Raw genomic sequence first — 16,769 nt, 5'->3', positions numbered from 1 at the left:
CGGAGTCCCCAGCATCCTCTAGGACATAAGAGAAATCTTTAAAAAAATCCTTATTCCAGGATATGACCTCACAATTCTCAAGGAATAGAAAAGCGAAGTGTTATCCATCTCCAGAGAAGAACATTTGAAATCCAAAAGTAGGGATGATAAACAGATAATACTGTGGAAAAACAAATTCGGCACTCATGGCCCATTGTCGCTTTAGACAAGAAATTGCCCTGTTATAGCAATAAGAGCCCCATAACCTGTTTCACACAGCGCAAAAAACGTAAGGGACGTGACAGTGCCTGCTGATGTTACTCATTTTGAACAGACTCCCAGTGTTAAATTCCTCTCCAGAGGACCAAGTTGTTATAAATATCTGAAGTGCACCACGTGTTGGAACATGGAGACGTGCTCAACATGTAAACATCTGCACGAGGGCAAGATCTTTAACATCAAACATGTTCTTCCTTGTACATCTACCCACATACTGTAGTGTATTTTATCAAATGTCCATGTGAGTTATACTATGTAGACAAAACGAGTAGAACTATGAGACTGCTCGGCCATTAAGTCTGCATAAACAGGCAAACCTTAGGACCAACAAGTGCCAAGGCATTTTGCTGAGAGAGAACACTTTAGCAACTTTCAAGCATAAGATCATTGATCATATAATGGTTTCCACAAGGGCAGTACGGATGGTGTAATGGTTAACATTACTGCCTCACAGCACTGAGGACATGGGTTCAATTCCCACCATGGCCCAACTGTGTGATTTGTATATTCTCCCCGTCCCTGCATGGGTTCTCCGGTTTCCGCTCACAAAGCAAAGATATACTGGTAGGTTTATTGGCTCCCAACTAAAATTAACCCTAATGTGTATGTGTGTGCGCATGTCGTAGGGAAAATAGACTGTAAGCTCCACTGGGGCAGGGATTGATGCGAATGGTCAAATATTCTGTGTAAAGCGCTGCAGATCATGTGTGCACTAGATAAAGTTTGGGATTGAATAAGATCTTGGTTACAGGATAGAAAACAGAGTTGTGGTAAATGGAATGCATTCACAGGCGTGAAATGTTACCAGTAGAGTACCCCAGGGATCTGTACTTGGACCAGTGCTTTTTAATATCTTTATTGGTGACATGCAAATGGCAATAAAGGGAAAGTATGCCTTTCTGCAGATGACACAAAAAGGTATGCAACAGGGTAGACACACCAGGAGGGGTAAAACAAATGATTGAGGATCTAGGAAGACTACAGGAATGGTCAAAAGTGTGCCAATTACAGTTTAATGCCAAAAAATGAAAACCATGCACTTGGGTCTCAAAAATCCAAAGACTAAATATAGTACTAATGGCACTATACTGAAACTACTGAGGAGGAAAGGGATCTAGGAGCCACTATTTCAGGTGACTTAAAATAAGAATTTACTCACCGGTAATTCTATTTCTCGTAGTCCGTAGTGGATGCTGGGGACTCCGTAAGGACCATGGGGAATAGACGGCTCCGCAGGAGACTGGGCACATCTAAAGAAAGATTTAGGACTATCTGGTGTGCACTGGCTCCTCCCCCTATGACCCTCCTCCAAGCCTCAGTTAGGAACTGTGCCCGGAAGAGCTGACACAATAAGGAAGGATTTTTGAATCCCGGGTAAGACTCATACCAGCCACACCAATCACACCATATAACACGTGATAGGAACCCCGGTTAACAGTATGATAACAAATGGAGCCTCTGAAGAGATGGCTCACAACAAAACCCGATTTTTGTAACAATAACTATGTACAGGTATTGCAGACAATCCGCACTTGGGATGGGCGCCCAGCATCCACTACGGACTACGAGAAATAGAATTACCGGTGAGTAAATTCTTATTTTCTCTGACGTCCTAGTGGATGCTGGGGACTCCGTAAGGACCATGGGGATCATACCAAAGCTCCCAAACGGGCGGGAGAGTGCGGATGACTCTGCAGCACCGAATGAGAGAATTCCAGGTCCTCCTCAGCCAGGGTATCAAATTTGTAGAATTTTGCAAACGTGTTTGCCCCCGACCAAGTAGCTGCTCGGCAAAGTTGTAAAGCCGAGACCCCTCGGGAAGCCGCCCAAGATGAGCCCACCTTCCGTGTGGAATGGGCTTTTACAGATTTAGGCTGCGGTAAGCCTACCGCAGAATGCGCCAGCTGAATAGTGCTACAAATCCAGCGCGCAATAGACTGCTTAGAAGCAGGAGCACCCAGCTTGGTGGGTGCATACAGGATAAACAGCGAGTCAGTCTTTCTGACTCCAGCCGTCCTGGAAATATATATTTTTAGGGCCCTGACTACGTCCAGCAACTTGGAATCCTCCAAGTCCCTAGTAGCCGCAGGCACCACAATAGGTTGGTTCAAGTGAAAAGCTGAGACCACCTTTGGGAGAAACTGAGGACGAGTCCTCAATTCTGCCCTATCCATATGGAAAATCAGATAAGGGCTTTTACAAGACAAAGCCGCCAATTCTGAAACCCGCCTGGCCGACGCCAAGGCCAACAGCATGACCACTTTCCACGTGAGATATTTTAAATCCACAGTCTTAAGTGGTTCGAACCAATGTGATTTCAGGAATGCCAAAACCACATTGAGATATCAAGGTGCCACTGGGGGCACAAAAGGAGGCTGAATATGCAGTACTCCTTTGACAAAAGTCTGAACTTCGGGCAGTGAAGCCAGTTCTTTTTGGAAGAAAATCGACAGAGCCGAAATCTGGACCTTTATGGACCCCAATTTGAGGCCCAACGTCACCCCTGCTTGCAGGAAGTGCAGGAATCGACCCAGTTAAATTCCTCCGTCGGGGCCTTCATGGCCTCACACCAAGCAACATATTTCCGCCAAATGCGGTGATAATGTCTTGCGGTGACATCCTTCCTGGCTTTGATCAGGGTAGCGATGACTTCCTCCGGAATACCCTTTTCCTTCAGGATCCGGTGTTCAACCGCCATGCCGTCAAACGCAGCCGCGGTAAGTCTTGGAACAGACAGGGTCCCTGCTGCAGCAGGTCTTGTCTGAGCGGCAGAGGCCAAGGGTCCTCTGTAAGCATCTCTTGAAGTTCCGGGTACCAAGCTCTTCTTGGCCAATCCGGAACCACGAGTATGGTTTTCACTCCTCGCCTTCTTATTATTCTCAGTACCTTGGGTATGAGAGGTAGAGGAGGAAACACATAAACCGACTGGTACACCCATGGTGTCACTAGAGCGTCCACCGCTATCGCCTGAGGGTCTCTTGACCGGGCGCAATATCTTTTCAACTTCTTGTTGAGGCGGGACGCCATCATGTCTACCTGTGGTTTTTCCCACCGGTTGACCAGCATTTGGAAGACTTCTGGATGAAGTCCCCATTCTCCCGGGTGGAGGTCATGCCTGCTGAGGAAGTCTGCTTCCCAGTTGTCCACTCCCGGAATGAACACTGCCGTCAGTGCTAACACATGATTCTCTGCCCATCTGAGAATCCTTGTGGCTTCTGCCATCGCCATCCTGCTTCTCGTGCCGCCCTGTCTGTTTACATGGGCGACCGCCGTGATGTTGTCTGACTGGATCAGTACCGGCTGGTTTTGAAGCAGGGGTCTTGCCTGGCTTAGGGCATTGTAAATGGCCCTTAGCTCCAGGATATTTATGTGAAGAGAAATCTCCTGATTTGACCACAGTCCTTGGAAATTTCTTCCCTTTATGACTGCCCCCCAGCCCCGAAGGCTGGCATCCGTGGTCACCAGGACCCAGTCCTGTATTCCGAATCTGCGGCCCTCTAGTAGATGAGCCCTCTGCAGCCACCACAGCAGCGACACCCTGGTTCTGGCCGATAGGGTTATCCACTGTTGCATCTGGAGATGGGACCCGGACCATTTGTCCAACAGGTCCCACTGGAACGTCCTTGCGTGGAACCTTCCGAATGGAATTGCTATGTACGAAGCTACCATTTTTCCCAGGACTCGTGTGCATTGATGTACCGACACTTTTCCTGGTTTTAGGATGTCTCTGACCAGAGATGACAATTCCTCGGCTTTTTCCAGTGGAAGAAACACTCTTTTCTGGTCTGTGTCCAGAATCATTCCCAGGAACAGAAGACGTGTCGTCGGGACCAGCTGTGACTTTGGAATGTTTAGAATCCAGCCGTGCTGTTGTAGCATTTCCTAAGAAAGTGCCACCCCCACTATCAACTGTTCTTTGGACCTCGCCTTTATCAGGAGATCGTCCAAGTACGGGATAATTAAAACTCCCTTCTTGCGAAGGAGTATCATCATTTCGGCCATTACCTTGGTAAAGACCCTCGGTGCCGTGGATAACCCAAACGGCAGCGTCTGGAACTGATAGTGACAGTCCTGTACCACAAATCTGAGGTACTCCTGGTGCGGAGGGTAAATGGGGACATGCAGGTACGCATCCTTGATGTCCAGGGATACCATGTAATCCCCCTCCTCCAGGCTCGCAATAACCGCCCTGAGCGATTCCATCTTGAACTTGAACCTTTTAATATAAGTGTTCAAGGCTTTTAAATTTAAGATGGGTCTCACCGAACCGTCCGGTTTCGGAACCACAACCATTGTGGAGTAGTAACCCTTTCCTTGCTGAAGGAGGGGTACCTTGACGATCACTTTCTGTGAATACAGTTTTTGAATAGCCACCAACACTGCCTCCCTGGCAGAGGGAGTTGCCGGCAAGGCAGATTTTAGGAAACGGCGGGGGGGGGGGGGGGGGGGGAGACGTCTCGAATTCCAGCCTGTACCCCTGAGATACTACTTGAAGGACCCAGGGATCCACTTGTGAAAGAGCCCACTGTGTGCTGAAAAACCTGAGACGTGCCCCCACCGTTCCCGATTCCGCCTGAGCAGCCCCAGCGTCATGCTGTGGACTTACCGGACGCAGGGGAGGACTTCTGCTCCTGGGAACTAGCTGTGTGCTGCAGCTTTTCCCCCTTCCTCTGCCCCTCGGCAGAAAGGATGAGCCTCTAGCCCGCTTATTTTTCTGGGGCCGAAAGGACTGTACCTGATAATACGGTGCTTTCTTTTGCTGTGGGGTAGCCTGTGGCAAAAAGGTCGATTTCCCAGCAGTAGCTGTGGAAACGAGGTCTGAAAGACCTTCCCCAAAAAGTTCCACCCCTTTATAGGGTAAAACTTCCATGTGCCGCTTGGAGTCGGCATCACCTGACCATTGCCTAGTCCATAACCCCCGTCTGGCGGCAATGGACATAGCGCTTATTTTTGATGCCAGCCGGCAAATATCCCTCTGTGCATCACGCATGTATAAGACCGCGTCTTTTATATGGTCAATCGTTAGCAAAATATTGTCCCTATCCATGGTATCAATGTTTTCCGACAGGGAGTCTGACTACGCAGCAGCAGCACTGCACATCCAAGCTGATGCAATAGCGGGTCTCAATATAATGCCAGTGTGTGTATATATAGCTTTTAGGGTACTTTCCAGCTTTCTATCAGCAGGTTCTTTTAGGACGGCCGTATCCGGAGACGGTAGTGCCACCTTCTTTGATAAGCGTGTCAGTGCTTTATCTACCCTAGGGGGTGTTTCCCAGCGTGACCTATCCTCTGGCGGGAAAGGGTACGCAGCCATTAACCGTTTAGAAATGATCAATTTCTTATCTGGGGAAGTCCACGCTTCCTCACACACCTCATTTAATTCGTCAGATGCAGGAAAAACTACTGGTAGTTTTTTCTCACCAAACATAATACCCTTTTTTGTGGTACCTGGGGTATCATCAGAAATGTGTAATACATTTTTCATAGCCTCAATCATATAACGGGTGAATCTATTGGAGGGTACACTCGTCTCATCATCGTCGACACTGGAGTCGGTATCCGTGTCGACATCTGTATCTGTCATCTGAGGTAGCGGGCGTTTTATAGCCCCTGATGACAATTGAGACGCTTGGACAGGCACAAGCTGAGTAGCCGGCTGTCCTATGTCGTCAAACCTTTTATGTAAGGAGCTGACACTGTCACGTAATTCCTTCCATAAGTCCATCCACACTGGTGTCGACCCCGCAGGGGGTGACATCACATTCACAGGCATTTGCTCCGCCTCCACATCATTATCCTCATCATACATGTTGACACAGCAGTACCGACACACAGCAGACACACAGGGAATGCTCTTACAGAGGACAGGACCCCACAAAGCCCTTTGAGTTGACAGAGGGAGAGTATGCCAGCACACACCAGGGCGCTATATAACACAGGGATATCACTATACAGAGTGTTTTCCCCTATAGCTGCCTATAATATATATATACTGCGCCTAAATTGTGCCCCCCCTCTCTTTTTTACCCTTTCTGTAGTGCAGGACTGCAGGGGAGAGCCAGGGAGCTTCCTTCCAGCGAAGCTGTGAGGGAATAATGGCGCCAGTGTGCTGAGGGAGTTGGCTCCGCCCCTTTTTCGGCGGGCTTTCTCCCGCTATTTTATCGTTTCTGGCAGGGGTTAATATACACCTATATAGCCTCTGGGGCTATATATGGTGTTAGTTTTGCCAGCCAAGGTGTTATTATTGCTGCTCAGGGCGCCCCCCCCCCAGCGCCCTGCACCCATCAGTGACCGCAGTGTGTGGTGTGCATGAGGAGCAATGGCGCACAGCTGCAGTGCTGTGCGCTACCTTGGAGAAGACAGAAGTCTTCAGCCGCCGATTTTCCGGACCACCTTCTTGTTTCTGGCTCTGTAAGGGGGACGGCGGCGCGGCTCCGGGAACGGACGACGAGGTCGGGTCCTGTGTTCGATCCCTCTGGAGCTAATGGTGTCCAGTAGCCTAAGAAGCCCAAGCTACCACCACTTAGGTAGGTTCACTTCTTCTCCCCTTAGTCCCTCGTTGCAGTGAGCCTGTTGCCAGCAGGTCTCACTGAAAATAAAAAACCTAAACTATACTTTCTTCTAGGAGCTCAGGAGAGCCCCTAGTGTGCATCCAGCTCAGCCGGGCAAAGAAATCTAACTGGGGCTTGGAGGAGGGTCATAGGGGGAGGAGCCAGTGCACACCAGATAGTCCTAAATCTTTCTTTAGATGTGCCCAGTCTCCTGCGGAGCCGTCTATTCCCCATGGTCCTTACGGAGTCCCCAGCATCCACTAGGACGTCAGAGAAAGGCAGGTAAGCAATGTAACAAAGCAATGAGATAGGATAGTCAGATGCTTAGCTGCATTGGGAGAGGAATCAGCAGCAGAAAGAAAGAAGTAATAATGCCACTGTATAGGTCATCGGTACGGCCTCACCTAGAAAACGGTCTTCAATTCTGGAGGCCATATCTTCAGGAGGATATTAATACATTAGAGACTGTACAAAGAAGGGCAACTAAAATGGTGCATGGCCTACATCACAAAACATACCCAGAAAGACTAAGAAATATCAATATGTATAGTTTGATGAAGAGAAGGGAAAGGGGGGACATGATAGAAACTTTAAAATATATCAAGGGTTTTAACAAAGTCCAGGAGGGAAACATTCTTCAATTGAAGAGAATCAATAGGACACGAGGACATGCACTGAGACTGGAGGGAGGTATGTTCAGGGAACATTTGAGGAACAATTACTTCACAGAAAAAGTAGTGGACAAGTGGAATAACCTCCAATCAGAGGTGGTAGAGGCTAGGACACTAGAGCAATTTAAACATGCATGAGATAGACATAAGGATATCTTTGCAAAGAAATAAGGATCAAATAAGGTTTGAGATAAAAATATGGTAAAAAAAGGTACAGACTAGGGTCAAGTAGTTCTAATGTGCCCTACACACTGGGCGATAACACGGCAAGACATGAACGATCTTGCTCATTATTGAACGAGATAACGTTCATATCTGTCAGTGTGGAGGCACCAGCGATGAACGATACGCGGCCCCGCGCTCGTTCATCGCTGATGCCCCCGCGGGCTGTGCATGCAGGCCAATAGGGACGAGATCGTCCATATTTGCCTGCACGTCTACGGAGCCGGGTGACAGGGGGAGTGAAGAAACGTCACTCCCCCGTCACTGCCGCCCCCCCCCCCCCCCCCCCCCCCGCCGCCGGGTCGCCCGTCTGCCGTCTCGGCGGTCAGGCAGCTCGGCGGCACTTCGCCGAGTCTGTAGGGCCCATTATTTGCCATCAAATTCAATGTTTCTATGTTAAATAACTGGTAATAAATCAATAAATAAACAGAGCAGAACAAACAGGATTTTACAGTTGGAAGTCAGATGGATCTTCAACTCAAACACCATCCTCACGGCCTTAATGACAAGATTTCATGGAAAAGTTTAAGTGAAACATCAATACATTATACAATACATATTGTATAGTTTTCTGAAGTCTCTAACCTGCGACAGAATTCGCACAGACTCATGACGTTACATTTAATACAGCTAACTAATTTATATCAACCCACTTAATTGAGCTTTGTCATCAGCCGGGTCATGTAATGGTAATTCAAATAACAATTCTTTGAGTATTACGGTTACTGGTCCTATAGTAGTCTTATGTGAACCACTTTAACAGACATGTTAGCTTCATTTATGTGGACTGCTATCATCCCGCCCATTATTTAATTCCCTCCTTGCTTATTTGACCAGTCTTACTAATAAGTGTTCAGGCTCTATTATTTGCAGCCCCTTGCTAGAACTGATGTTATTCATTGAGTGTATTTATATTGTGTAACACTTTATCGGTGTATCTGTTTGTGCAATTTACCCACAGTATTTATGCTTATAATAGGCCCTTTACCTTCTTTTATTGGTGACTGTCTTTAAGCTCATTTATTTGGAACAAGGTTTTTGGACTGTTGTACGCACTTTTTATTTTTCTACAGTACCGGGGCACACATGACAGGCAGCGCAACACATTGCTTTGGCAACCCAACCCAATCCTGTGACATCGCCCGGGGATGCCAGAAACTTCTCTGGAGTCCACTGGAAGCGACGGCACCTGGTGCAATCTGGCGGGCTTCTCCCTTGTAAGGTAGGATCTTACAACTTTATTTTTATTTTTTCAAGACTCCAAGTGATGGTGTCCTTTTCATTGCATATATATATATATATATATATATATATATATATATATATACATACACACACACACACACACACACACATACTGTATATATGTCTCCAAAAAACAGCAGCACTCCGGGATGGCAATGAAAAATGTCTTCATCAGGATAACCACATATCACAATGAAAACAAATTTCTACATTACCAACCAACAGTGTCCCCGTCCGTGGAGCCTCCCCCTCGGTGGCGAGTTGGAAGCTCCATGGACGGGGACACTGTTGGTAATGTATAAATTTGTTTTCATTGTGATGTGTGGTTATCCTGATAAAGGGGGTAACACCCAGAAACGTTGATTAAAAGCACAACTTTTTTCACTGCCATCACGGAGTGCCGCTGTTTTTTTTTAAACTATATCTTGGGGGTGTTGTCCCCTATACGAGGGCACCCGGGTACTATAAGAAGTATTTTGCAGAGTGCCTGATGTATGCATGAATTTATATTTTATAGAGATATATATATATATATATATATATACATACACACACATATATATATATATATATATATATATATACACACATACACACATATCCACTTACAATGTTGCTTGCAGCGCACTGCAGCACGACAATTTACGTGTATCCTATGGGATTGTGAGTATGACTGTACGTGCCCGCCGACGGGCCCCTTTTTTACAGCACATGCTGCAGTACAATCAAAAATGTAAAAGAACACATCTGTATACACACATAGATGTGCCCTCATAATTTAGCCTCAATGCAGTGCGATATGCATGGTGTTAGTGAGCCGCCAGGTCCCGTGCAACTTTAATGTTGGGCGTCTTTTTTTTTTTTTTTTTAAATGCGTATTAGTAGCAATGCAATGTGGCTAGGATGCACAAGACTGTGCTGATTCATTTCATAGGACAATTTTGTGTGACTGAGTCTGTATATGGAGCAGAACAGAATTTGTGTCAAATTTATGATATGTGCACCGCGTTATATCTATGTGTAGCAGCTTTTTTTTCTTACATGTGCCATATTAGTATTTTTACATTTAGCCCTCATTTAGCCCTATAAGAACAGAATTTGTATTGGAAAAAATCAGCGGCTGCTACATTGTAGCACCTTGTATACAGATTCAGAGACTCAGTTGCACACATATATACAAGTGTCATATCAAATTTATCAGCACAGTCTTATCGTGCATTGTGGATAGGATACATTTTTGACAAAAAAAGATACTTGATGCAAGAAGATTCTCATGGGACATGGAGTGCCAAGAGGGTCTGTTTGCATGACTGCAGCGAGGATATATAAGGACACATCTATATATACACATAGTGACAGTCTGAGGTATTTCGCTCCGTAGAGTATCTAGTGGTGCAGTGTTTAGGTGATTGAATAAGGGTAAACACACAGCTTATCAGGTTCAATAAATAAATAAATGGGGCTTTTACTGTCAGCAAACAAAATGAAAACAAAACCAACCTAGACCTTGCTCAGGGTGCTATTTGCCTTCTTGACCCCTATCTAGCAGGGCAGCTAGTCTGCAACACAAAGGGGGGAATTCAATGGTTTGAAAAGTTGGTTGGGTGTCTGTTTATTTCTGTCTATTAGATAGGAAAAAACAGACACCCAACTGACTTTTCAAACAATTGAATATCCCCCACTGTCAAACTTCTGCCTACTTCTTGCAGGCCTGGCCATGGTTTCCAGATTTTCACATGCACAGTCAGAGGTTTATGGTCCCCTCTGGACACTGTCATACAGGTCTTAATGCTATCGTCTCAAGACAGTGATAAAACCCTACAAAGTGTTATTCAACATACAACGATAAAAGTGAAGCAAATATAAATATGTATACACTAAACACTCACCTATATTTTGCACAAGTGGAATTCTGACTTGAAGGATCAGTTGGTGTGAACGTCACTGGTGGTGAGACTTGAGCAGATAGCAAAAAGCCCAAAGCAAGTACAATTAGGGCCACAGTTGTACCTATGATAGGAACATTTCCAGTAACTATTGATATGGAGTAAACTGAGTACAGTATATTACATTATTTGTTAACATTAAAATTAAACTATATTAAAAAGGTTAACCATTTCATGCTAAAATAAATACTATTTATTTTGTGGGGGTTCCAATGTAAACTAAATTCTCAAGGGAAGAAAATAAATGAGGGGACACTAAAACACCCATATTAACAATTTACCACAGTAAATTCAATGTGCCACTGCGAATAACAACTCTAACTGACAGACTTAAGAGTATATATATTATTGGTGGAAGTGGGGGGACTGGAACGTATTACTTTGTATTGCTGCATATAACAGCAGTAAGAAATTATTTAACGTGGTGATTTCTGAAGAAACTCTTGCTGGGACAACGGTTCTGATATAACCTTGTCCCAGGCGAAGATTACTAAGTGAAGTGACAGCTTTCACAATCATTTTACTTAATGGGTTCTGACTGGTTTTCTCACTGCGCATGTGTGGCGATGTCAGGTAGTAGGGGAGGAGCATGGAGCCTGCAGAAAGACAAGATCCATCTTCGGCGATGCACTCCCCATAGTAACAAACTGCTAAATCCATCTTCATATGGCATTCCTTATCATGAACAAGCTCTGAGAAGATATGCCTTCAAAGTTTGATAAATTATCCCAGACTGCAGTCCCCATTGAGACTGTGGTCTCCAGCATTAGTTTGCCTTTCGCATGGGACCTTTCTAATATCTACTGTATAGGAACCTTTTAAAAGTGTATGGAAAGCAACACCACGTGTACACACGTCTAACACATACAGTGTCACATGCCTTGATTATCTTAAGCTACATTAGTGTCACTAATACTTTCTACAAGTTTCAAACTTTCTGTGGGAGTTGCTAATTTTAAGGAGTTCTTGATTACTGGTAGAGCTGGGAACCTTTTCTGGATCCTGCCCAATTTGATAAGGAAGCACCCACCCCCGAGAAGATGCAGAGATTTGCAGCAATTATGTCATGAGGGCAGTGTCATAATGATACAAATCACCACATAACACCTTCTGCACTGGTTACTTGGATCTACCCCTGAGAGATCTGCCACGAGTGGGTCCCAAAAGTCTGCATGGTCTCTACTTGTTGACCACTATTGGCAGATGCAAAAACTGCCTAAAAAAATTCGATTTGGGAGTATAAAACAGACAACAAATTCAAAACCTACATTTATTTTTTGAAAAAGGGTATGATGATTAGAAAACTAGGGGTAAAACAGTGCATAACCAGGTACACGGACCAGGGCAGGCCTGTCACTGGCCCTCATTCCGAGTTGTTCGCTCGGTAATTTTCTTCGCATCGCAGCGATTTTCCACTAATTGCGCATGCGCAATGTTCGCACTGCGACTGCGCCAAGTAAATTTGCTATGCAGTTAGGTATTTTACTCACGGCATTACGAGGTTTTTTTCTTCGTTCTGGTGATCGTAATGTGATTGACAGGAAGTGGGTGTTTCTGGGCGGAAACTGGCCGTTTTATGGGTGTGTGTGAAAAAACGCTGCCGTTTCTGGGAAAAACGCGGGAGTGTCTGAAGAAACGGGGGAGTGTCTGGGCGAACGCTGGGAGTGTTTGTGACGTCAAACCAGGAACGAAACTGACTGAACTGATCGCAGTTGCCGAGTAAGTCTGGAGCTACTCAGAAACTGCTAAGAAGTGTCTATTCGCAATTCTGCTAATCTTTCGTTCGCAATTTTACTATGCTAAGATTCACTCCCAGTAGGCGGCGGCTTAGCGTGTGCAAAGCTGCTAAAAGCAGCTTGCGAGCGAACAACTCGGAATGACCACCATTGTTGCTAACAGAACGAAGTGTGCAAAGAATGCAGTTCGGTCTAAGGTGGAGGTTGTTTTGAGGTGTAGAAATGGCTGTAGCAACTTCAGCAGGTGAGTGAGTTGCATTATTATGGAAATCCTAGTAATATAGACCTTTCTCTTACGTTCTTAGGGATACTGAGAATCCATTTAGTACCATGGGGTATAGACGGGTCCACTAGGAGCCTTGGGCACTTTAAAAATTTGATAGTGTGCGCTGGCTCCTCCCTCTATGCCCCTCCTACCAGACTCAGTTTAGAAAATGTGCCTGGAGGAGCCGGTCACATCGCTGGAAGCTCCAGATGAGTTTTCTGCATTTATTTTATGTTTGTTATTTTCAGGCAGTACTGGATGGCACCAGCCTGCCTGCTTCGTGGGATTTAGGAGGGGGAGCGTCCCAACCTATTGAAGGTTTAATGGTCCTGTTCCCCGCTGACAGGACACTAGCTCCTGAGGGAACTATTCGCAAGGCCCACCATGGTGAGCTTATATTCCAGCAGCACACCGTCACGCGTGACAGAGCCAGAAGATAGAAGAGTGGCGAGTACTAAGCCGGCGTCCCGGTTAGCAGGTCGCCGGCCATTATGGCGGCTTGAGGGTACGGAGACGCACGGCTTCTACATGGGGCGGCTGAGGGAGCGAACTGAGTCTAAGTACACTGTTTGTGTACACAGTACCGGACTTAAAAGGGGGCTGACTCCATTTTAGGCACTAAAATGATCTCAGCCAGTATAAAAATGTGCGGGAAGACCGTGCGCCATTGAAGGGGCGGGGCTTCACTATGAGCGGATCCAGCAGCTTACCAGCGCCATTTTCCCTCTGCAATGGTCACAGACGCTGACCGACAGGGGCGCGCAGCTCCTCTGGAGTGACTCCAGATTACCCTTAGCGGTACCAGGGGGTCATAGCAGAAGGGGGAGCGCTTAACTAGTGTACTAAGTCCCCAATCTGGGTACTTGGTCTGTGACCCGGCTAAGCTTGGCATTAGCAGTAATGGTGCTGTGTGCTGGCTCCATACTATCTCTGTGTCTCCCTGGAAGGGCTCTTTGTGGGTTGATTGTGCATTTAACCTGTTAGAGAGTGTGTGTGTGTGTGTGTGTGTGTGTGTGTGTGTGTGTGTGTGCTCTGCCACTGTCGCAGTATGTCAGACAAAGTGTGTTTCATGTAAGGCACATTGTTCCTCTTCTCCAGGCGGTTCATTGCAGTGTACCCTCCCAGGCTAGAGGGGCAGAGCCAGCTTGGCTGGAATCCATTAAGGGAATGATTTCAAAAATGTCTACAAAATTGTCCAGCAATGAGAAAGATAAACAATACTAAAAGACAATTGATGACTGAGTTTATGAAAAGAGGTTCAGTACTCAAACCAGCATCTCAGTCCCTTGCCATTTGTCCGCAAAAACGTCCTTTGGCCCATATCCTGCAGTCTAACTCTGATGATGAAGGGTCGGACATGAAGGAGGGGGAGGTGGACTCAGTGGTGGAGGATGCTATTCTGTCACAGGGAATAGAGGCTCTCATAGAAGCTATCAGAGAAGTTCTGCATATCCCTGATAGGGTAACAGAGGTGACTGAGGAATGTTATTTTAATATAAAAAAGAAATCCTCTGCCACTTTTCCTGTGTCAAAGGAACTAAATACCCTGTTTGAAGAACCGTGGGTTAATCCAGATAGGAAATTTCAAATCCCTAAAAGGTTAGTATCATATTTTCCTTTTACTCCGGAGGATAGGAAAAAATGGGAAAATCCACCGATAGTGGATGCATCAATATCCAGGCTGTCACGAAAAATTGTATTGCCTGTTCCGGGTGCAGCCTCCCTAAAAGACATGGCTGCTCGTAGAATTGAGAATACACTCAAATCTCTGTATACAGCTGCTGGTATGGCCCAGAGACCCACTATAGCATGTGGGTGGATTACTAAGGCCATCGCCAAATGGTCGGGTAACCTACTTGAGAGGTTAGGTACCTTGCCTTGGGGGAGATTATTTTACTCCTGCAACATATACAGGACTCCGCAAATTTTATGGTGGAAGTCTTAACAGAAATAGGCTTGCTTAATGCACGCAGCACTGCTATGGCAGTGTCAGCATGCAGAGGCTTATGACTACACCAGTGGACTGCTGACGCAGACTCCAGGAAAGGCGTGAAAGGACTATCCTTCACAGGAGAGGCCTAATTTGGAGATGAATAGATCTTCCTTCTGCAGCTCCCCAAGCCAGGAAGGCCTACTCAGGACCTAATCTACAGTCCTTTCGGACTGCCAAGTTTAAGGGCAAAACCAGAGGTTCTTCCACATCCACCACAGGCGCTAGAGGTAAACCACAAAAACCAACAACTGCCGGTTCACAGGAACAGAGCTCCAGTTCTGCTTCCTCAGAGCCTTCAGCATGACGGTGGACAGCGAAGCCTGGAAAACTGGCAGGTGGCAGCCCGACTAAAAATTTTCAGTCACATCTGGACAGGTTCGTGCCAGGATCCCTGGGTCATAGATCTTATTTATCAGGGCTACAGACTGGAGTTCCAGGATCTTCCACCTCACAGATTCTTCAAATCAGGCTTACCAGTTTCACAAGAAGCAAGTATAACCTTACAGGACGCCATTCAAAACTGGTACAGACTCATGTCATTGTTCCAGTTCCACTGCATCTGCAAAACAAGAGATATTATTCCAAGTTGTTTGTAGTACCGAAACCGGACGGTTCGGTAAGACCGATTTTGAACCTCAAGTCGTTGAACCCGTACTTACGAGTGTCCAAATTCAAGATGGAGTCTCAGAGCGGTGATCTCAGGTCTGGAGGAGGGGAAATTCCTAGTGTCTCTGGATATCAAGGATGCATACCTTCACACTGCGATCTGGCCGCCTCATCAGGCTTATCTAAGGTTTGCACTGCAGGACTGTCACTACCAGTTCCAGGCCCTGCCATTTGGTCTCTCCACGGCACCAAGATTGTTCACCAAGGTGATGGCAGAGATGTTGTTTCTACTCCACAAACAAGGAGTGAACATAATTCCGTACCTGGATGATCTTTTAATAAAGGCACCGTCCAGGGAGCAGTTGTTGGACAGCATTGGCCGCTCAACCAGACTACTCCTGGATCACGGGTGGATTCTGAACTTACGAAAATCTCACCTGGAACCGACGCAGAGGCTTCCTTTACTAGGAATGATACCAGACCCAGAGCCTCAGAGAGAGTGTTCCTTCCCATGGAGAAGGCTACGGTAATCCAGTCGATGGTTCGGTCTGTCCTGAAGCCAACCCGGATCTCGGTGCATCTGTGCATTCGCCTTATGAGGAAAATGGTGGCCTCTTTCGAGGCGCTTCAATACGGAAGGTTTCATGCAAGGCCCTTCCAGCTGGATCTGATGGACAAATGGTCCGGATTTCATCTTCACATGCACCAGAGGATTTGTCTGTCGCCAAGAGCCAGAATCTCCCTTTTGTGGTGGCTACAGACTTCTCACCTCGTCGAGGGTCGGAGGTTCGGGATTCAGAATGGTCTTCTACTAAACACAGATGCAATCCTCAGAGGTTGGTGAGCAGTCACCCAGGGGGTGCAGTTCCAAGGAAGATGGTCAAGTCGGGAAGTCATCCTTCCAATAAACATCTTGATACTCAAGTCAATCTGCAACGCCCTTCTGCAGGCCTCATCGCTACTTTGGAATCAGGCCATTCAAGTCCAGTCGGACAATGTAACGGCGGTAACGTACATAAACTGACGGGGCGGAACAAAAAGTAGAGCAGCAATGTTAGAGGTGTCAAGAATTCTCCTCTGGGTGGAAAAATATGCCGTGGCGTTGTCGGCTTCCTTAGCAGACACGACCTGCACCCAGGGAAGTGGGGCCTCAACCCTGAGGTGTTCCGGTGATTGATAGGTCGGTGGGGATATCCACAGACCAACATGATGGCCTCTCGACTCAACAAGAAGCTCAAGCGGTATTGTTCCAGGTCGAGAGACCCACAAGCAG

General features: G+C 46.4%; 1 protein-coding gene across 3 annotated transcripts in view; it reads right to left on the bottom strand.

Annotated features, from left to right (window-relative positions):
* SLC2A13 (solute carrier family 2 member 13) overlaps positions 1-16,769 on the bottom strand; it is a 440,469-nt gene that overhangs the window by 32,593 nt on the left and 391,107 nt on the right. For all 3 annotated transcript variants that reach the window (XM_063927084.1, XM_063927085.1, XM_063927086.1), the window contains exon 6: positions 10,840-10,960. In XM_063927084.1, the coding sequence (XP_063783154.1) occupies positions 10,840-10,960 (121 nt within the window). The remainder of the gene's footprint in view (positions 1-10,839; positions 10,961-16,769) is intronic.

Source organism: Pseudophryne corroboree, chromosome 6 (genome assembly GCF_028390025.1).
Source record: "Pseudophryne corroboree isolate aPseCor3 chromosome 6, aPseCor3.hap2, whole genome shotgun sequence".
Taxonomy (NCBI): Eukaryota; Metazoa; Chordata; class Amphibia; order Anura; family Myobatrachidae; genus Pseudophryne; species Pseudophryne corroboree.
Note: the sequence above shows the minus strand (reverse complement) of the source record. Positions and strands in the feature narration are given on the sequence as shown.